We start from the raw sequence: 22,022 nt of genomic DNA, 5'->3' as shown, positions 1-22,022 counted from the left end.
TTTATAGTGTTTACTTAGGTGCTAGCAGACCATGAGCTCTGATTCAGTAAAGGGGTCAACTAAAAGAGACACTCAAGGCCTGCTTTTACAGGTCTTAACCATGGTTCATATTTCATAACTAGCACTATTATTATTATTACATTTGTATCCCACGCTTTCCCACTTAAAACAGGTTCAATGCGGCTTACATAGTAAAAGGAATACAGAATATTATTAGAGGGTAAAAGTAAAATATATCAGAATAAAAGGCAAGATGAATAGGTAGAAATAGTCAATGGAGAGGGGGAGTGAGGTGGGAGATACAGAAATGATAAATAGTAGTATACAATATGTTAAGTTAGAAAACGGGCATCAGCAGTAGTTAGTAGGCTGTGTCACTGTTTGGGTCAAGGAATTTGGTGCAATCTTTGCAGATACTGTGAAATCCTACCAAACATGCATATAGGTCCCGTTAAATGTGAAAGCAGCCTGTAAGCATACAGATTTCAAATTCTAGCAGCACCACTGCCACAAGACCCTGAAATCTACCTCTTATAGCAGGCAGCTGCATTGAACTTTATGCAGCCTCCAAGACCATGGGAAGTATACACAGAAAAACGTCATTAATCAGACTTTTGGCAATTTTAAATATTGTATTTTGCAAATATTTTCAGAATAGCTACTCTAACAGTTTGCTTCCATCATTTTAGTTACATTTTTATTTATCTATCACAGAAGGTTGTGCATTTCTGATTCTGACATTATGTGAAGTGGCGGCCCACCAAGGGTAAGTACAGTTATACGGCTCTTTGTATAAAGTTGCCCAACCCATGTTTGAGGAAAATCTACCAATCAACTGTAAAGTTACAGACAAGTTAAAGCTGAAAATTAACAGACATCCTCAGTTTTGCCTCTATCTTATTTTATAGCCCTTGATTGTTTCCACCAGTATTAGGTGGAGTTTTTAAATGCCTTCTAATGCCTCATAGTGCTTTCTTCTCTGTTTGCCAGGAGTTTAGCTTATGATTAGATTTGAGTAGCCCTACCGTTTGGAAGTTTTCTTCCGGGATGGGGTGTATAACACTGAGGTTACAAGTGTTGTGTATTAATGGTGTGATCTGGTGCTTGTACAATTACTTTGTGCATTGTGAAGTTTAGCAGGGTTTGCTTGTGGATTATATTTTACACCTGCTTCTTCCGACTAGAGTATATTCTTAAGATCTCTGAACTGAAAATGCTGCCCGAGCATGTAGAACTACAGATAGCATCTGTGAATGGTAAGCCTCAGAAATCTAGAGAGGTAAGAACCGAGGCAATTACTGACTGCAACGTCGCCTTGTGGAAGCCAAAGGAAGGCATTGATTCCCTTGAAATGCAATATGGATACACTAAAGGGGATTTCCAAGCTGAGAATACGTACAGTGGGGGAAATAAGTATTTGACCCTTGCTGATTTTGTAAGTTTGCCCACTGACAAAGACATGAGCAGCCCATATATTGAAGGGTAGGTTATTGGTAACAGTGAGAGATAGCACATCACAAATTAAATCCGGAAAATCACATTGTGGAAAGTATATGAATTTATTTGCATTCTGCAGAGGGAAATAAGTATTTAATCCCTCTGGCAAACAAGACCTAATACTTGGTGGCAAAACCCTTGTTGGCAAGCACAGCGGTCAGACGTCTTCTGTAGTTGATGATGAGGTTTGCACCACATGTCAGGAGGAATTTTGGTCCACTCCTCTTTGCAGATCATCTCTAAATCATTAAGAGTTCTGGGCTGTCGCTTGGCAACTCGCAGCTTCAGCTCCCTCCATAAGTTTTCAATGGGATTAAGGTCTGGTGACTGGCTAGGCCACTCCATGACCCTAATGTGCTTCTTCCTGAGCTACTCCTTTGTTGCCTTGGCTGTATGTTTTGGGTCATTGTCGTGCTGGAAGACCCAGCCACGACCCATTTTTAAGGCCCTGGCGGAGGGAAGGAGGTTGTCACTCAGAATTGTACGGTACATGGCCCCATCCATTCTCCCATTGATGCGGTGAAGTAGTCCTGTGCCCTTAGCAGAGAAACACCCCCAAAACATAACATTTCCACCTCCATGCTTGACAGTGGGGACGGTGTTCTTTGGGTCATAGGCAGCATTTCTCTTCCTCCAAACACGGCGAGTTGAGTTCATGCCAAAGAGCTCAATTTTTGTCTCATCTGACCACAGCACCTTCTCCCAATCACTCTCGGCATCATCCAGGTGTTCACTGGCAAACTTCAGACGGGCCGTCACATGTGCCTTCCGGAGCAGGGGGACCTTGCGGGCACTGCAGGATTGCAATCCGTTATGTCGTAATGTGTTACCAATGGTTTTCGTGGTGACAGTGGTCCCAGCTGCCTTGAGATCATTGACAAGTTCCCCCCTTGTAGTTGTAGGCTGATTTCTAACCTTCCTCATGATCAAGGATACCCCACGAGGTGAGATTTTGCGTGGAGCCCCAGATCTTTGTCGATTGACAGTCATTTTGTACTTCTTCCATTTTCTTACTATGGCACCAACAGTTGTCTCCTTCTCGCCCAGCGTCTTACTGATGGTTTTGTAGCCCATTCCAGCCTTGTGCAGGTGTATGATCTTGTCCCTGACATCCTTAGACAGCTCCTTGCTCTTGGCCATTTTGTAGAGGTTAGAGTCTGACTGATTCACTGAGTCTGTGGACAGGTGTCTTTCATACAGGTGACCATTGCCGACAGCTGTCTGTCATGCAGGTAACGAGTTGATTTGGAGCATCTACCTGGTCTGTAGGGGCCAGATCTCTTACTGGTTGGTAGGGGATCAAATACTTATTTCCCTCTGCAGAATGCAAATAAATTCATATACTTTCCACAATGTGATTTTCCGGATTTAATTTGTGATGTGCTATCTCTCACTGTTACCAATAACCTACCCTTCAATTATGGGCTGCTCATGTCTTTGTCAGTGGGCAAACTTACAAAATCAGCAAGGGATCAAATACTTATTTCCCCCACTGTAGATGCTAAATGCCCTATGGCTTAGTGAGGATTAAAGCTTTTAATGGCAGGGCTGCTTTCTAGACATTACCATAAAATTTTGATTTGTTATGCAGAGATCTTTAGCTCAACCTGAGACAACTTTGTAAGTTTAATAAGAGAGCCAATACACTATGCAAACATATCCTTTAGCAATGCTTAATCAAAATTTCTGTCCTTTCATCATGCACTGTCCAAGCAGTAAAATGAGACATCAATGCATATTTATCTTCTATGGAAGCTAAGTGAAGATTAGCCATTAACAATTCCAATGCTGTGACTTGGTACGTCTTGGCTTTTGTTTAAGAATAAAGCCTGCTTGCTTGTATGCAAAATGAATATAGTTAGTCTGCTATCCAATTTGAAATTGACTTTTTTGTCACTTCACACCAACTTTGTTGGGGTCAAATGAGATAAAAGAGGAGAATAGCGTAAGTGATTATGAATGGAGCTTTTCTGGGGTGGGGTAAACAGCTCATAAATTTTAACAAATAAACTATTATGGAGGCAATATGCATCAAGATAGAGATATGTATTTGTGGATTTGGTTGACATGAGTGCCTAAAAATGTAAAGTACAGTATGGGCAAATTGTTTGTACATACACCTATAAATTAACACATGTATATTGTACAATTGATTTGAGCACACAAAAAAAGCTGAATGCATAAAAGATTAACAAAAACATGGATGTGTAAAAACATGAAAAACACACGTGGAGGAGCATAATCGAACAGGGACACCCATCTCTAAGGGTGCCCATCTCTCTCTAAGGACATCCCGGCGAAGGGGCGGGGAAACTCGTATTATCGAAACAAGATGGGCGTCCATCTTTCGTTTCGATAATACGGTCGGGGATGCCCAAATCTCGACATTTAGGTCGACCTTAGAGATGGCTGACCTCGGTTTTCGCCAATAATGGAAACCGAGGATGACCATCTCAAAAACGTCCAAATCCAAGCCATTTGGTCTTGGGAGGAGCCAGCATTCGTAGTGCACTGGTCCCCCTCACATGCCAGGACACCAACCGGGCACCCTAGGGGGCACTGCAGTGGACTTCAGAAATTGCTCCCAGGTGCATAGCTCCCTTACCTTCGGTGCTGAGCCCCCCAACCCCCCCCCCCCCAAAACCCACTCCTCACAACCATAGCCCTAAGGAGTGAAGGGGGGCACCTACATGTGGGTACACAGTGGGTTTTGAAGGGCTCACATTTACCACCACAAGTGTAACAGGTAGGGGGGATGGGCCTGGGTCCGCCTACCTGAAGTGCACTGCACCCACTAAAACTGCTCCAGGGACCTGCATACTGCTGTCAGGGAGCTGGGTATGACATTTGAGGCTGGCAAAAAAAAAAATATTAATTTTTTTTTTTAGGGTGGGAGGAGGTTGGTGACCACTGGCGGAGTAAGGGGAGGTGATCCCCGATTACCTCCGGTGGTCATCTGGTCAGTTTGGGCACCTTTTTGAGGCTTGGTTGTGGAAAAAAAATGGACAAAGTAAAGTCGACCAAATGCTCGTCAGCGACGCCCTTCTTTTTTCCATTATCGGCCGAGGACGCCCATCTCTTAAGCATGCCCCAGCCCGCCTTCGCTACGCCTCCGATACGCCCCCGTGAAGTTTGGTCGTCCCCACGACGGACTGCAGTTGAGGACGCCCAAAATCGGCTTTCGATTATGCCGATTTGGGCGACCCTGAGAGAAGGACGCCCATCTCCCAATTTGTGTCAAAAGATGAGCGCCCTTCTCTTTCGAAAATGCCCCTGATAGAAATCACAAAAATGTTTGTTTAAAACAGACTAACTGATCATCCTTTTGGTTGTGCACACTCCTACATTAAGTTGAGGTCGTGCTTAATCTATGCTTAGTTATGATTTTGGTTGAAGAGGACATTGATAACTGTCCTATAGTGAAGATCTGCTAGCCCAAGAGTATACTGAGTACAGCAGAGTCTGAAACACTCACTGACTTCTAGAGGAGTTTGGAATATGAAGCAACTGACAACACTGCAAGCTGCTAAGCAAGACAAAAGACAATATATGTTGGGCTTATTAAAGTTTAGGCCCCCAAAAAATGGAAGGAAAAAAAATAAGAAAAAAAACAAACCTATGAGGTTAAATGAAAAGTAATGCCTCCACCTCCATAACTTATCTGAAAGAAGATATTGTAATGAATAAAAGACATCAATAATTAATGAAATTTGCTCTTTTAGTGTTATGTTGCAACAAAATTTCCTTCTTGTACTTCCGAACTCTTCTCAATCATTCTTTCAAAGTTTTCAGGGTTGCAATGTAATGCTTTGAGTGAGCCTTCAATTATCCTTTACAAACTTGTCAATCTTTCTCTCACACAAGTCAGCTATTCCTGGTCCACAATCTTTACATTTTTTGGCCCAGTGACAAAAAGTACTCTTACCAACACACTCATCACCATACACAACCTAACATAGTAGATGACGGCAGAAAAAGACCTGCATGGTCCATCCAGTCTACCCAACAAGATAAACTCATATGTGTATACCTTACCTTGATTTGTACCTGCCTTTTTCAGGGCACAGACCGTACAAGTCTGCCCAGCAGTAATTCCCGCCTCCCAACCACCAGTCCCGCCTCCCATCACCAGCTCTGGCACAGACCGTATAAGTCCGCCCTCCACTATCCTCGCCTCCCAACCACCAACCCCTCTTCCCCCACCTGCTCTGCCACTCAATTTTGGCTAAGCTTCTGAGGATCCATTCCTACTGCACAGGATTCCTTTATGCATATCCCACGCATGTTTGAATTCCGTTACCGTTTTCATCTCCACCACCTCCCGCGGGAGGGCATTGCAAGCATCCAACACCCTCTCTGTGAAAAAATACTTCCTGACATCTTTCCTGAGTCTGCCCCCCTTCAATCTCATTTCATGTCCTCTCGTTCTACCGCCTTCCCATCTCCAGAAAAGATTTGTTTGCGGATTAATACCTTTCAAGTATTTGAACGTCTGTATCATATCACCCCTGTTCCTCCTTTCCTCCAGGGTATACATGTTCAGGTCAGCAAGTCTCTGCTCATACGTCCTGGAACGCAAATCCCATACCATTCTCGTAGCTTTTCTTTGCACTGCTTCCATTTTTTTAACATCCTTCGCAAGGTACGGCCTCCAAAACTGAACACAATACTCCAGGTGGGGCCTCACCAACGACTTGTACAGGGGCATCAACACTTCCTTTCTTCTGCTGATCACACCTCTCTCTATACAGCCTAGCAACCTTCTCGCTACGGCCACCGCCTTGTCACATTGTTTCGTCGCCTTCAGATCCTCGGATACTATCACCCCAAGATCCCTCTCCCCCTCAGTACCTATCAGACTCTCACCGCCTAACACATAAGTCTCTCGTGGGTTTCTACTCCCTAAATGCATCACTTTGCATTTCTTCGCATTGAATTTTAATTGCCAAACCTTAGACCATTCTTCTAGCTTCCTCAGATCCTTTTTCATGCTTTCCACTCCCTCCCAGGTGTCCACTTTGTTGCAAATCTTAGTATCATCTGCAAATAGGCAAACTTTACCTTCTAACCCTTCGGCAATGTCACTCACAAATATATTGAACAGAATCGGACCCAGCACCGATCCCTGAGGCACTCCACTACTCACCTTTCCCTCCTACGAGCGAACTCCATTTACCACCACCCTCTGTCGTCTGTCCGTCAACCAGTTCCTAATCCAGTTCACCACTTCGGGACCTATCTTCAGCCCATCTAGTTTATTTAAGAGCCTCCTGTGGGGAACCTGCATGTGGCAGTGAATTTCAATTGGAGGGACTCCTTCAACAGTCAGAAATTCTATCACAGCATGTTGCTTAAATCACACTGAGTGTTCACTACGTGCTTCCATTTCACAAGCAATAGCAAAAAGCCTCTTCAACCGCTCCTTCTCACCACTGAGACAAAAGGTAAGTGATTGAAAGAACAAGTGAACAATTGTGGCACTGTTAGTTATGTCATTGTTGATGAATTATGGAAGTGGAGGAATTTACTTTTCATTTAACCCTCACATTATCACATAGTGAGTAAAGGGGCCAAAAAACTAAATATGTCAATAGTCACACCTACCTACCAGAAGAAAGAGACCGCACTATTAAGGTTTACAAAAAAAAAAAATCAATAAAAGGCAATTTGAAAGTATCACACTGCAAGAGCAGACTCATGTCAAAACAAGCTCTTGATACAGGGATTATTATTATGCACATGTGCCCACTGAACATTTGAGACTGTGAATGCTGAAATGTAGAGAACTCTGAAAGGCCATTATACAAGGCTGCACATGGAAAACAGTGATAAGTATATTGCTAAGTGAAATGATGCTGCTAAGAATACAATGCTAAAGCACTTGATTAACATGAAGCCAACTTAAGGACTACAGAACACCCATTAGTTACCTTATTGGGAGATTCATTGGTGAAATAGCTATTTTATTGCCTGTCTGTTGTACTGATGTTCCAATCACTCCACTTTCAGAGATGGTTATAGCCTTGGGTGGTGTTCCAGGAGTACAATGTGAAAGGACCCTACCTGCAAACAATACATACACAATGTCATCCTTGTTATACACTGCAATGCACAATCAGTTCCTTTATGTGCAAATGTTACTATACATAGACCATATAGCAATGATGACACTACCATCCAATGGCACCTCAGGCACCCTCCAACACAAAAGACCAAAAATTTAAAAGGAAAATCAGAAAAATATGTTGCTTCTACATTGATGTGCCCTGATGTAAAATACAGTTTTGTTCCCGAGTGACACCTCTGAAGGTCTGACATAAAAATGATGAGATATTCTAGAAAGATGTCCTTGGGCGACCCTTTGGACTACAAAATGTGCCTTTGTTTTGACAATTCTTCCTCTATAAAAAGAGAAACATACTAACTGGTATAAGATTTAATAAAACCATGACTAAGCTGCTATTATACAAGAGTACTGACAAAGAAATATTGTATTTATTTTTATTTATTAGGATTTATTTACCGCCTCTTTTTGAAGGAAATCACTTAAGGCGGTGTATAGTAAGACTAGATCAAACATGAGCAATAAGCAATTACAGCAGTAAAAATATTCAAATAACAATATAAAGTATGGCATGGTGTAAGTAGTATACCATGCCATACTTTGTATGTAGTATACTTACAATGCCAACACAATACATAATAGAACATTATAATTGATAGTAAAGGGTAAGGCAAAGTTGTAACATATAGATGGGTAAGAAAGCAGGAAAAATTAGAAAGTAAGGTAGAACGTTACATTACTTTTGACTTTTGCAGATTGTGTTGAGCAAGGCAACCAATATGGAAGAGTTCAAAACACTTTGATACGCTCCTAGAGGAAAAGTCCATAAAATCATTAGCCAGGTAGACTCTAGAAAGCCATCTCTTATCTCTGGAAATTAGCTTTAAGAAACAGATCTACTTCTTGGAATCTAATGGGTACCTGTGACCTGAATTGGCCACTGTCAGAGACAGGATGCTGGGTTTGATGGACCTTGGTCTGAATCAACAGAGCTTTTCTTATGTTCCACACAGGCAGCTCTAGTTACACATTTCTGTGATTTCAACCTTTCTAGATCATTACTGCAACAAAACAATGCCACTTTTGCTTGTTCTCCTACTCTCTCTGTGTCGCACACTCACATGTTCCTTCTAATTCTAAGCATTGTGATGCTACTTGTAATGAATATAGCAGTTTTTGGCCGCTATAAAATGAGATGGCAACATTAATGTCATCATTTTGTTACTTGCAAAAAAAAATGGAATTCAGTCAAAATCAGAAACCAGGTAGGGTTTTTAGGCACTGTATTTAAAAAAGAAAAAGAAAAACTAACACAAAGGGTGAAGAATTTTATTTTTAATACAAAGATTATTTAGCGAATGTCTCTGCCAAGGTACAAGGCAAATAAATAAATCAAAGTACAGCAAAAAATGAATACATATGGATAGTGTATGTGTGTGTGTGTGTGTGTGTGTGTGTGTGTGTGGAGGGGGGGTTCTTTTTAATCTAACAGATGTTCTGTTATGGACAGCAGGATACAAGTCACTGAATGGAGCCCACATAGAAAACCTTCTGGAAGATAAGAGGAAATGACATCACCATACTGCTTAGTCCTGAAGAGCTCCCAAGCCTAAGCACACACAAAAGAATAACACAAAATAGAGGTACGAGGTATCAGTCAACAAGAGTGGAAAGATGAAAATAGCGGATCTTAAAGAATGCATGTACCAGGAGTACGGGCAGGCCTGCAGAGTTTAGCCTGACACTGGTGAGTGAACACGTGGCAGAATGGCACCAAAGGTGGCAGCGCCTCGAACGGTAACCATGAGAGGCAGCAGCTAGGACAGACTTGGAGCAGCAGGATGGAGTAGCTGGATATGCAAATAGACAAGCGCAAATGATTTCAGGAGCTAAAGCGTGATTTATCAGAGCTAAAATTAGAATATACAGAAACTCAAGAGCTATGAACTGATATAAATGAAATAGGCAAGTGAGTGGAAAAGGCAGAAGAGCAGAATAAGACGCTGGTGAATACTGAAGAGAGGGCGACATGCCTGGAGCAAAGGTGGATTAAGGGGACATGATAGAAGACCTGGTGAATAGGTCTTGGTGGCAAATCTTGAGATTTAGAGGCATACCACTGATTTCATAGACTGTCACGAGATAGTACAAAAACTCTCAGTGATGGTACTGGAAGCTGCGGGTGAGTCAATGGAAAGACAGGAAATAAAAATAGATTGAGTACACAGAGCTCTCAGCCCACAATGCAACAACAGACCATGCACTATTACAGCATTCAATTCAATTTAGGTCATATATACTGCTAATATCCCCTGTTTAGGGTTCTGTGTGGTTTACATCGTTATTGGAAACAACAGTTACAATATTATAAGTAGGACATTAGGTGAATAAAATGGATATAAAGCGTTATAAGGTGTGACTGTAATCAGTGTTATATCTGTCAAGACTTTAGAGCTAAAGAGAGGGTTGCAACTAAGGCCAGACCCCTTGGAATGCTAACAAGGGAGACTTGTATGGTGGAAGTTTTCAAGATCTGGAATAAGCTGATATTGCTGTGCATGCTCTGACTAAGAAAAGCCCGATAGGAATCACACCCTTTGCATTTGAACTGAGTTACAAGAGGATTTTGTTCACTCCTGAGTTACCAAGCCTGAGAGTATATTTGATGAGTAACCTAATAAAAAAGGTTTTTTGGGTTTTTTTTTTTTAAACACTCGCACATTGCTGTTTATCTGGGTATGTACAGGGCCCACACCTGCTCAAGCTATCATCTAGTGAAGCTTGAGGAATGGTCTAGAATGTGGCAGCTAAGATTTAATGCTAAAACATGCAGGATCATGAATTTGGGCTACAAAACTCAAGGGAACAGTACAATATCCGGAATGAACTTTTTCTGTGCTCAATAAAAACAATCAAGAGGATCACATCTGATGATCTTAAGATGACCAAACAGGTAGATAAGACAATGGCAAAAGCCAGAAGGATGCTTGGGTACCCAGACTGAGGAATATGACACCAGAAATAAAATGGAGATGAGTCTTTACATGCTATTTACTGGGGTTAGGTTCCTAGAAAACTCCATGAATACCGAACATGCGAATATGGAACCACTGATCCTATAGGGGGAAAAGGGGGGTTAGATTCCTGAGCAACCCTATTAGGCAGCAAAAACCTTCTCTTGACCTACAGATTCCAGCCCATTATTGCCCAGTTTCAAATCTCTACTTTTTCTCCAAGATTTTAGAAAAGATATTCTACACTCAACTATCAACATTTATCGATAAAACTTTAGTACTGCATCCCAAACAAGCCCTACGCCAGTACTGAAACTGTTTTCACTGTCCTAAGTGAAATACATTCACATCTTGACAAACACAATATAGTTTTGGCCATTTCGTTAGATCTATCGTCTGTGTTCGATTTAGTAAATCACTCACTTCTATCACAGCTTGCAACACTTGGATTGGTGGGCTCTGTTATTTCCTGGTTCACTTCTTTTCTCTCAGACCATACTTATCAGGTGGTCATATCTTCTTCTAAAGCTACTCCTCGACCACTAACCTGCAGAGTTCCTCAAGGTTCACCTCTTCTTTTTAACATTTTTCTGAGCCCTCTCGCTGCCCTCATTCAATCATATGGCATATCTTTTCAATTTTACGCTAGATAGTTTATTGCTTTTCCCTACTAATCCACATACTATTTTCATTCAACCTTTGAAAGATTGCCTCTTGGCAATTCAGAAATGGCTTTTTCATCACAGAATTGTGCTAAGTAAGGAAAAAAAACAGTGCTCTGTCGGTTCTCTGGAGGTAACCACAGCTCAACATGAGATCTGAGTTTGTTTGGAACGTCTATCTTTCTGGTTCCGTCCTTCCGCTATTTAGGTGTCATCCTTGACTTCCATTTGACATTTACACCACAGATATCTAATATATGCAAATCTAGTTTCTTTATCCTTAGGCAACTACACTCTGTTAGAAAATACTTTGATCATAATGCATTCCACTCACTTATCCTGTCCTTACTAATCTCGAGAATGGATTACTGTAACATTATCTACCTTGGAGTACCAGGTTACGTGCTCAAACGCCTTCAGTCACTTCAGAATAGTGCATTTAGGGGCCCTTTTATGAAGTGGCAGTAAGCCTAAAAAGGGCTTACCGCTCGCTAAAACGGTAGTACCGCCAGGCTAGCTCCTCAATTTTTGTAGTGCTGGTGAATAGCCAGCAGTAATCAGGCAGTGCTGTGTGATGCCCGGTTACTGCAGGGTTAGCATGGGAGCCCTTACCGCCACCTCAAATCAAATCATATCTCTCCTCTGTTCCAGAAATACCAGTGCCTTCCTATTGGCCAAAGAACTATTCACAAAGTCTTAACTCTCACCTTCAAAGCATTCTTGGCGGGCAGAGAACCACCTGCTTCAAAGACAAAGAATTTCTCAACAGAACAAGAGAATGCATTTGGAAACATCCTCTTCCTTGAAGATATTCCTGACAAAAAGTTTGAAGGTGGGCTGGAAAGGATAGAGGTCCAACACACATTGGCCAGCAGTGTCACGGCCCTAAATGGGAAGATATTTGGCAGCTCATCTTCTGCTCATTTACTTCAATTCTTTGAAGGAGTAAACAAACATGTGGACAAAGGGGAGCCGGTTGATACTGTTTATCTGGATTTTCAAAAGGCGTTTGACAAGGTACCTCATGAAAGGCTACAGAGGAAACTGGAGGGTCATGGGATAGGAGGAAAAAGTCCTATTGTGGATTAAAAACTGGTTTGAAGGATAGGAAACAGAGAGTGGGGTTAAATGGGCAGTATTCACAATGGAGAAGGGTAGTTAATGAGGTTCCTCAGGGGTCTGTGCTAGGACCGCTGCTTTTTAATATATTTATAAATGATTTAGAGATGGGAGTAACTAGCGAGGTAATTAAATTTGCTGATGACACAAAGTTATTCAAAGTCGTTAACTCGCGACAGGATTGTGAAAAATTTCAGAAGGACCTTACGAGACTGGGAGACTGGGCGGCTAAATGGCAGTTGACGTTTAATGTGAGCAAGTGCAAGGTGATGCATGTGGGAAAAAAGAACTCTAATTCTAGCTACGTCATGCAAGGTTCCACGTTAGGCGTTACGGACCAAGAAAGGGATCTGGGTGTCGTAGTCGTCGATAATACACTGAAACCTTCTGCTCAGTGTGCTGCTGCGGCTATGAAAGCGAATAGAATGTTGGGTATTATTAGGAAAGGTATGGAAAACGGGTGTGAGGATGTTATAATGCTGTTGTATCGCTCCATGGTGCGACCGAACCTTGAGGATTGTGTTCAATTCTGGTCGCCGCATCTCAAAAAAGATATAGTAGAATTAGAAAAGGTGCAGCGAAGGGCGACTAAAATGATAGCAGGGATGGGATGACTTCCCTATGAAGAAAGACTAAGGAGGCTAGGGCTTTTCAGCTTGGAGAAGAGACAGCTGAGAGGAGACATGATAGAGGTATATAAAATAATGAGTGGAGTGGAACAGGTGGATGTGAAGCGTCTGTTCACGCTTTCCAAAAATACTAGGACTAGGGGGCATGCGATGAAACTACATTGTAGTAAATTTAAAACAAATCAGAGAAAATGTTTCTTCACCCAACGCATAATTAAACTCTGGAATTCGTTGTCGGAGACCGTGGTGAAGGCGGTTAGCTTAGCATAGTTTTAAAAGGGGTTAGACGGTTTCCTAAAGAACAAGTCCATAAACTGCTACTAAATGGACTTGGGAAAAATCCACAATTCCAGGAATAACATGTATAGAGAATGTTTGTACGTTTGGGAAGCTCGCCAGGTGCCCTTGGCCTGGATTAGCCGCTGTCGTGGACAGAATGCTGGGCTCGATGGACCCTTGGTCTTTTCCCAGTGTGGCATTACTTATGCACAATGGTTGAGAAGGTAACTTGTTTCCTCCATAAGAGCATTAGGAGTGGCTAAAGGCATGGAGGTACAAATCAGTGATCTTGAAGGCATGCTAACGTAGTGCAGTTAAAAAAAAATAGATGTACTGATACAGAAAGACAAAATATCATAGGGACATCAGAAGATTCTGAAAATAGAAACTGCTGTAAAAAAGACAAGGCAAAGGTGCCCCCCTCTCTCTACTTTAGTGTTGGAACCACTGAAAATTCAGAGTGAAATTATATATTCACCAGCCACTGGTGAACATAGATCCATTGGATATTGGCCCCAATGTTCATAATTTGAACACTGTCAACCCCTAGTCTTCCATTCAGAGCAGAAGGACTTTGGAAAACACAATCTCTTACAAAAATAATTCTGAATACAAGGGAGATTCCCCCAAACCTCATCCACCAGAGTCGTGATCTTCTCAGGAATAATCTGGAGTAGTTTAGCAAGATTCAAAGAAAGAAAATTATCGGGTAAGAATTGTGAGGAATATGAGGGTGAAAGGGAAAATGAAGGCACATGGAGTAATGAGGAGGCTCGAGAGGGAGGGAGACTGGGTAGAGAAAGGAAGTAGTCTTTTCCCCTGGGGGATTGGAGAAAAGGAAAAGACTACAATTCCCAGCAGCCCTCAGTAGGTCCCATGGTAGAAACAGGGACTTTAATCCCCAACAGCCCCCAGAGGAGGTCAGGAGAAAAGCAAGTTGGAAAAACCGGTCCCAGAGAGCCAGGATGAGGGAAGGAGTTCTGAACCTGCCCAATCAAGCAAATGGAGAGCAGCTGAGCAATGGGTGTGGGAAGGAACCTATGGACTGGCAAGGGGAAGAAAAGGGGGAGGAACTAGAGCAAGGGGAGCCAATGGAGATTGCTGCTCTGACTAAACTGGAAGGAAAGGAGGTGAAACAGGAGAGGGCTGCTTGGGAGGAGAGCTGGGAAGAAGAAGGGAAAAGGTGGCTATCCCACGAGGGGAGCTGAGAGAACAGGTTTACCATGGAAGGGTCATGTGGGTGATGGTCAGGGTATAATGCTGGCCTGGTTGGGGAGGGACCCTTGCCACTCTCCCTAGGTTGATTTCTTTTGAAAGGGAGAGAGGAGGAGTGGTGGTTTTGGGCATAACTGCTATACATGAACTACTGAGAGTTTGAACCCTTTCTGAACTGCTGCGCTTGGGGAATTGTTTTGCATAACTGCTGACATGAACTGCCCTTTTTGAGCTACTTTGTTTGAAGAATTGCTTTGCATAACTGCTTTATATGAACTGCTGAGATTTTGGAACCTTTTGGGGTTTTTTTGTTTTGTTTTGAATACTATGCTGTTGAATTGCTAAACTTCTTGAGAAATGCTGTGGTGGGAACCACCTTTGGAGGAGCAGTTGACACAAAGGGATTACAATAAAGTATAATGATCTGACCTTGTGGATTGCAGTGTGCTCTTTAGCAGTGGATTACAGCACACAGCTCAGCTAAAGGGCCGAGGGACTCAAGAGTCTCCCAGTGAGTGAGACTTTTCCAAGAGTCTCCGAGTGGTGGAGACCTTACAGAATATATTTCTTCTTCCTTAACTTGCTAGGCCAGTTGAAATGTAAGGCAAGTATCTAGGACACTTAAAATTGGACAGCCCCAAAGCTAACTGACAGTTTCCTCAAAAGTGGAATCTCCCCTGACTTGCAAATCCAATTTGTGGTAAGGATGACCAGGTAGCCACTCTAACGAATGCCTTGATTTCAGTCCAGGAAGCTGGGCTCTTGTCTAACATGCCCAAAGACCTTCTGGAATCTTAAGGCCTTTTAAATATATTAAAGTGTGCTTGTTTTCCAGAATGAATTAGTCACTTAAATATCTGAGTAAGATTTAAACATACAACAAATGAGGTCCATAAGTAACACCTATTTGGGACATCTTCCCCATGTTCAAGAGAAAAGGAGGTAAAAAGGGAGGGATGAGACAAAAAAAAACAACCGATTCACAGGAGAAACCATAGGAATTCCTGCAAAACAAGGCTTGCAACAAGCTGAAAAAACAGCTACCTGATAAACTGTCTTAAGGGAAAGATCCTTCAAAATGGTATGTTTCAATAGGATGAAAGGAGAATTCATAAGTTCAATAAGTAATAGAGATTGGCGCGGGGGGGAGGGCGGAACGGGACGCAGATGATGTCACGAGTCAAGATGGATAGCTGAGATCTTAGCTTCGCATGCCCTGTTACAAAACAACGGGTTATCCCTGACATCTTGCTGATTTTAGTGCATTTGACAGCACACCTGGGAAGTGCAACTAGCACAGAATGTCTTTCGGCTAAAATATCACAGCCACAAAAAACATCTCTCAAGGAATTTGCCTATCAGCCACAAGCACAACCCTCCTCTTCAGTGGTAGCAAAGATGGTGTTAGCGGACGGCTTTCACACTCCCACTAGCAACTGGGCATAGACTCAGTGCAACGAGTTGTGGTGGAAGCACCACTGGAGCCCCTGTACGAATTTTGTGAACTCCTCCATGAAATTAAAACAGATCAGAAGTAGTTCAGGAGGAGCTCTAGCCGCGGATCTCCAGGGAGAGATCAGTGAATTGGGCCGGAGAGTGGAGGACTCCGAAACAAAGCATGTTGAACAACAGAAGGCCATTTCAGCGCTGGAGGCCTCTTTGGCTACTCACCAGATGGATCAGCCTCACATAATGGACAAAGTTGAGGACTTAGAAAACTGGAGCCACTACTCTAATATCAGGATTAGGGAGGTAGCCGAAACTGCAGATTACAATAATTGTGAATTGATTGTTCAGCAAATCGTCTGTATACTTCTCAAGGAAGATGACCGGGTTATCCCGCCTGATCAAATAAAACTGGACAGAGTGCACCGAGTCACTAATTGCCCAAGAGCAAACTTTCCTCGACATATCATTGCTTGTTTTTTCTGATTATAAAACTAAAGAGGCTGTGTTAGGAAAGGCCCACTCTCGAGCACCTATAATCTGGGATACAAACTCTATTGAAGTGTATCAAGATCTGGCAGCATTAACTTTACGACGCAGAAATGAACAGAAACTTTTAACTAAATTTCTGCAAGAAAAAAAGATCTCAAATATCACTGGCAGCACCCGTTTGCACTTGCATTCTATATGGAGGGGAAACTGCATATGTTGAAAACTTGAGGGACACGTGGCTATTGTTTCGCGATGCTGCACCCCTGCCTCCACCATCTCCACCGAGAAATGATCCGCAAGGTGGCGGTGTGCGGTCCTGCTTTGCGCATCCTAAGTGGCAGCAGGTCACTTGGGGCAGGGGAAGGTTGACTTGACAGGAATCAGGGTTGCACCTCCTCTTTGAACAAAGAACAAAGATCTGCAAGAGATTTCTCTTGGTCTCTTTTTGTTCTGTCTTGCTAAGGAAGCTCTACTGCCCCCACTACTTGTGCTGGGGGGTACTTAGAGGCCTCCTTTAATGCTGGTTATAATATTTCTCAAGTTCTGTTTTTGATGTTGTTTCCTAAATATTTGGGATAACCTGTGTAACAACAACTCTTATCGTGGGGCTCCAGATATGCTGTTCATTCTTCCTAATATGTTCATGCCTGAATGGGCATGCATTTCTGTCTTCACTGGCAGGCTTCTAGGGATGGGAAAGGGGGTTTAGCTGGTGGAAAGGGGGTTTAGCTGGTGGAAAGGGGGTTTGGGGAGGGAGGGAGATGGGTGGCATTTAGCAATATCGTCTCCTACAGGGACCTGGGATTTTATTCAAAGGACTGAATATCCCATACAAACATCATCTAATGTTTAAAGAAGCAATGCACTTGGGTGCAGATATGCTTTTTATTCAAGAAACATATCTTCTGGTAAAACATGACATGTATTGACTTGCACAACAAAATATGCAGGTGCACATGGCCTCCAACTGTGTCCATCCTAAAACTGCAAGGGTTGGTATTTTATTAGGTAAGGCACACCAATGGACTATCCGTAAAAGAGTTCTGGACAAAGAGGGCAGGTTCATTCTACTGATATTGGAAGGTCACAAGGCTTGTTATTACCCTTCTTGGCATATATGCTCCTAGAGAAAGCCAGGGGAATTTCTTTGATCATGTCTCTGAAATTCTGGCAAAACATATAGAGGGAACACTGCTAATAGGAGGAGACTTTAAAATCAATCACTCTTAATCCAACCCTAGATAATTCAGCTATAGGGTTCACCTATGCCAGGAAAGATCACGCTTGCTTGCTGTATTTTATTTCTCAATGGGGTTTGCATGATCTGTGGAAGGAGGTACAAGGAGATGAGAGGGATTATACCTTTTATTCTCCTAAACATGACACTTATTCTAGATTAGATATCTGGCTAGGGGACTCATTGATTCGTAAATATATTCATGCAGTTGATATCCACCCCAAGACATAAGTACATAAGCACCGCCATACTGGGAAAAGAACAAGGGTCCATCAAGCCCAGCATCCTGTCTCTGACAGCGGCCAATCCAGGCTTCAAGAACCCGGCATCCCCCCCCCCCCCAAAAAAAAAAAAAAAGTTAATAATGTTCAATGGACTTGCCCCTCAGGAATCTGTCCAAACCCCCTTTAAATTCCGTAAGGCCAGCTGCTGTCACTACATTCTCTGGCAACGAGTTCCAGAGTCCAACTACACACTGAGTAAAGAAAAACTCTCTCGTATTTGTTTTAAATCTGCCACATTCTAGCTTCATCTTGTGTCCCCTGGTTTTGTTGTTATTTGAAAGAGTAAACAAACGCTTTACATCTGTCCGCTCTAATCCGCTCATTATCTTGTAGGCTTCTATCATATCACCCCTCAGCCGCCTTTTCTCCAAGCTGAAGAGCCCTAACCTTCTCAGCCTTTCCTCATAGGGAAGTCGTTCCATTCCCTTTATCATTTTCGTCGCCCTTCTCTGCACCTTCTCTAATTCCTTTATATCTTTTTTGAGATGCGGTGACCAGAATTGGACACAATACTCGAGGTGCGGTTGCACCAAGGAGCGATACAACGGCATTATAACATCCTCGTGTTTGTTTTCCATCCCTTTCCTAATAATACTCAACATTCTGTGCGCTTTCTTAGCCGCTGAGCACACTGAGCAGAAGTTTTTAATGTCTTATCAATGATGACTCCCAGATCCCTTTCTAGGTCCATGACTCCTAACGCGGAACCTTGCATGACATAGCTGTAATTCGGGTTCCACTTACCCACATATATCACTTTGCACTTGTCAACAATGAACTTCATCTGCCACTTGCACGCCCAATCCCCCAGTCTCGCGAGGTCCTCCTGTAATCTTTCACACTCCTCCTGCGACTTGACGACCCTGAATAACTTTGTGTCATCTGCGAATTTAATTACCTCACTAGTTACTCCCATCTCTAGGTCATTTATAAATATGTTAAAAAGCAGCGGTCCCAGCACAGACAGTAATTAGGGCAATAATTATTCCCTGATAAAACTTATTACAAGGTTTCTGCTCAGTCTAGGGGAAATATTATAAAGAAACCTTGTGCTGGTACCCTGCCAGTGTTTTGTTCTTCGCCAAAAAAAAACAAACCAAAGCCACGTCACAGATGAGAATTATATATTATTTATTACAGGTAGAAAAATAGACACTCTGCAATAGCTTATATGCAAAAATATCTCTTACTGATATGCACAAACAAAATATATTGTCTAACTACACTCTGATAATCCTGAGACTACATACAGTAATGATTAGAACAGTACAAATGATATCCTAATGATCCTTATGAAACTTATCACCTCTTATGCAAAATACACATTAGCAGCTTTCCCTGACCAAGAGCTGACATAAACCAGTCGTACTTAGATAAAACCACTGCCTAACCCCAGACCAGGAAATATATCACTGTGATCTTACCATGCTGTCCTGATGACGGCTTCAGATAAGACCAGAGCAGAATCTCCCCAGACGTTATCTTAGCTGTCTGTGTCTTATGTAGTGCAGGTCTTTCTCAGCAAACAACACAGGTTCCAGTCTCTCCTTTGGTTCTCAGAGCCAATAACTCTGCCACAGGTATTTGCACCAGTTATGCAGGTCACAAGGTTGGTGTCATACAGTCTCTAGCTCACCCCGAGCCTTGCTGGATTTCTCAGTTCCTTCACAGGTACCCCTCCAAGGGTTTCCGACAACTTTCTTCTCCCACTCTCCCCACGTTCTTTCCAGACCTCTCTCTGTGATAGCCTGGACCCATTCTCTTCTCATACAGTACAGTGCATGGGTAAGAAGAGTTCTTTGTTTTGTGACCTTGAAGATGGTAACTTCTGGTGCCATGAGTATGACTCCCTTCCCAGCGTCTCAGAGATAGAAGGGGGATGGTTGGAACACAGAATGTCCTTGTCTTCAGCAAGCCTGTCAGTGATTTTCCACAAGCTGAAGCTGGATCTTGCTGACACAGAGATGTTGCAGCAGCCATCTTATTATACCAAGATGTCATAAGCTTGTATAGGCCAAGACCAGCTTAGGCTAGATCACAGGGAAATATCCCTACAGACCCCACTAACTACCCTTCTCCACTGAGAATACTGACCATTCAACCCTACTCTCTGCTTGCTATCTTTCAACCAGTTCTTAATCCATAGTAATACCCTACCTCCGATCCCATGACTCTCCAGTTTCCTCAGGAGTCTTTCATGAGGCACTTTGTCAAACGCCTTTTAAAAATCCAGATACACAATATCCACTGGCTCCCCATTGTCCACATGTTTGTTCACCCCCTCAAAAAAATGCAGTAGATTGGTGAGGCAAGACTTCCCTTCACTAAATCCGTGCTGACTTCGTCTCATCAGCCCATGTTTTTGTATGTGCTCTGTAATTTTATTCTTAATAATAGCCTCTACCATTTTGCCCGGTACCGACGTCAGACTCATCGGTCTATAATTTCCCGGATCTCCTCTGGAACCTTTTTAAAAAAATCGGCGTAACATTGGCTACCCTCCAGTCTTCCGGTACCACACTCGATTTTAGGGATAGATTGCATATTACTAACAGTAGCTCTACAAGTTCATTTTTCAGTTCTATTAATGCTCTGGGATGAATACCATCAGGTCCTGGTGATTTACTACTCTTCAGTTTGCAGAACTGACCCATTACATCCTCCATGTTTACAGAGAATTCATTTAGTTTCTCCGACTCGCCTGCTTCAAATAAGCTTTCCGGCACCGGTGTCCCTCCCAAATCCTCCTCCGATAAGGCTTGGTCTTCCCTGATCGCCCCTTTAACACCATTTTCGTCCAGCGGCCCAACCGATTCTTTAGCCAGCTTCCTGCTTTTAATGTATCTAAAAAAATTTTTACTATGTATTTTCGCTTCTAACGCTAACTTTTTTTCAAAGTCCTTCTTTGCCCTCCTTATCTCCGCTTTGCATTTGGCTTGGCATTCCTTATGTTTCATCATGTTACTCTCAGTCGGTTCTCTTCTCCACTTTCTGAAGGATTGTTTTTTGGTTCTAATGAGTTCCTTTACCTTACTGTTTAGGCACGCTGGCTGATGTTTGGTCTTTTTTCCCCTTTTTCTAATACGCGGAATATATTTGTCCTGTACCTGCTGATCATGCTCCTATCATAGTCCATCTAGTTGTGGATGGAAAAGGGAAAACGTCTATTCCCTGGCGCTTGAATGATGCACTCTTAGATGACCCATTGAACATACAACAGCCTGTAATTTTTGCATTTTAATGATACCCCAGATATGACCCTTTTGACCACCTGGGAATGCTTAAAAAGTAGTAATGTGTGGAAAATTAATCTCTCTACAGGCCCATATTCATAAAGATACTAGACAGAAAGAGAAGGTGCTTAGGGCTGAGATTCCTTTGCTGGAACAACTCTGTAAAGAAGGGCAGGGTTCTCTGGGTCATCATGCAGCACCACATAAGGCTAGATTGGGTCTTTATGACTTAGAACTCCATACCATCAATGAACAATTGAAGTATTCTAAACAGGAGATTGTAAGCTCTTTGAGCAGGGACTGTCTTCTATGTATGGTGTACAGCGCTTCATATGCCTTGTGGCGCTATAGAAATAAGTAGATAGATAGGAGTATTCTGAATTTATTAAGGCGACCAGGCTTTTGGCCCATAAATTAAAGCGAGAGAATACTCATACCTATAATTATAAAATTTCAGATGAAAGAGGCAATGGTGCACACAAGAGGTGGATAATCAGCAGGCCTTTCTGGCATTTCATAAACAGCTTTATACTCCGGAAAGCACACCAACAATGGCAATGATTGATGCTTTTCTCACATAACTCCCATTCCCAGTTTTGGCACCCTCAGAGGTTGCTGCTCTCTTGGCCTCTTTTATGGTTGAGGAGGTGTTATTGAACACCTCCCTACTGGTAAAGCTCTGGGTTCTGATGGCTACTCTAACAAAATTTAACAAAAACTTCAAAGGCCTATTAACTCCGTTACCGATTAAGGTTTATAACTCTATTGATGCAGATACAGTTCTGCCTTACTCCTTGTGATTGGCAGCAGTGATGATTTTACTTAAACCTGATAAGAACTCATACTTTTTC

At 42.5% G+C, this 22,022-nt stretch overlaps 1 protein-coding gene across 1 annotated transcript in view; it reads right to left on the bottom strand.

The window, feature by feature from the left end:
* LOC115461066 (protein lin-54 homolog) overlaps nt 1-22,022 on the bottom strand; it is a 213,302-nt gene that overhangs the window by 59,080 nt on the left and 132,200 nt on the right. Inside the window, 2 exon segments of the mRNA XM_030190614.1 lie at nt 7,428-7,441; nt 7,444-7,560. Of these exon segments, the coding sequence (XP_030046474.1) occupies nt 7,428-7,441; nt 7,444-7,560 (131 nt within the window).

The sequence above is a fragment of the Microcaecilia unicolor genome, chromosome 2 (assembly GCF_901765095.1).
Source record: "Microcaecilia unicolor chromosome 2, aMicUni1.1, whole genome shotgun sequence".
NCBI lineage: Eukaryota > Metazoa > Chordata > Amphibia > Gymnophiona > Siphonopidae > Microcaecilia > Microcaecilia unicolor.
This window is presented reverse-complemented; position numbering and strand designations above follow the sequence as displayed.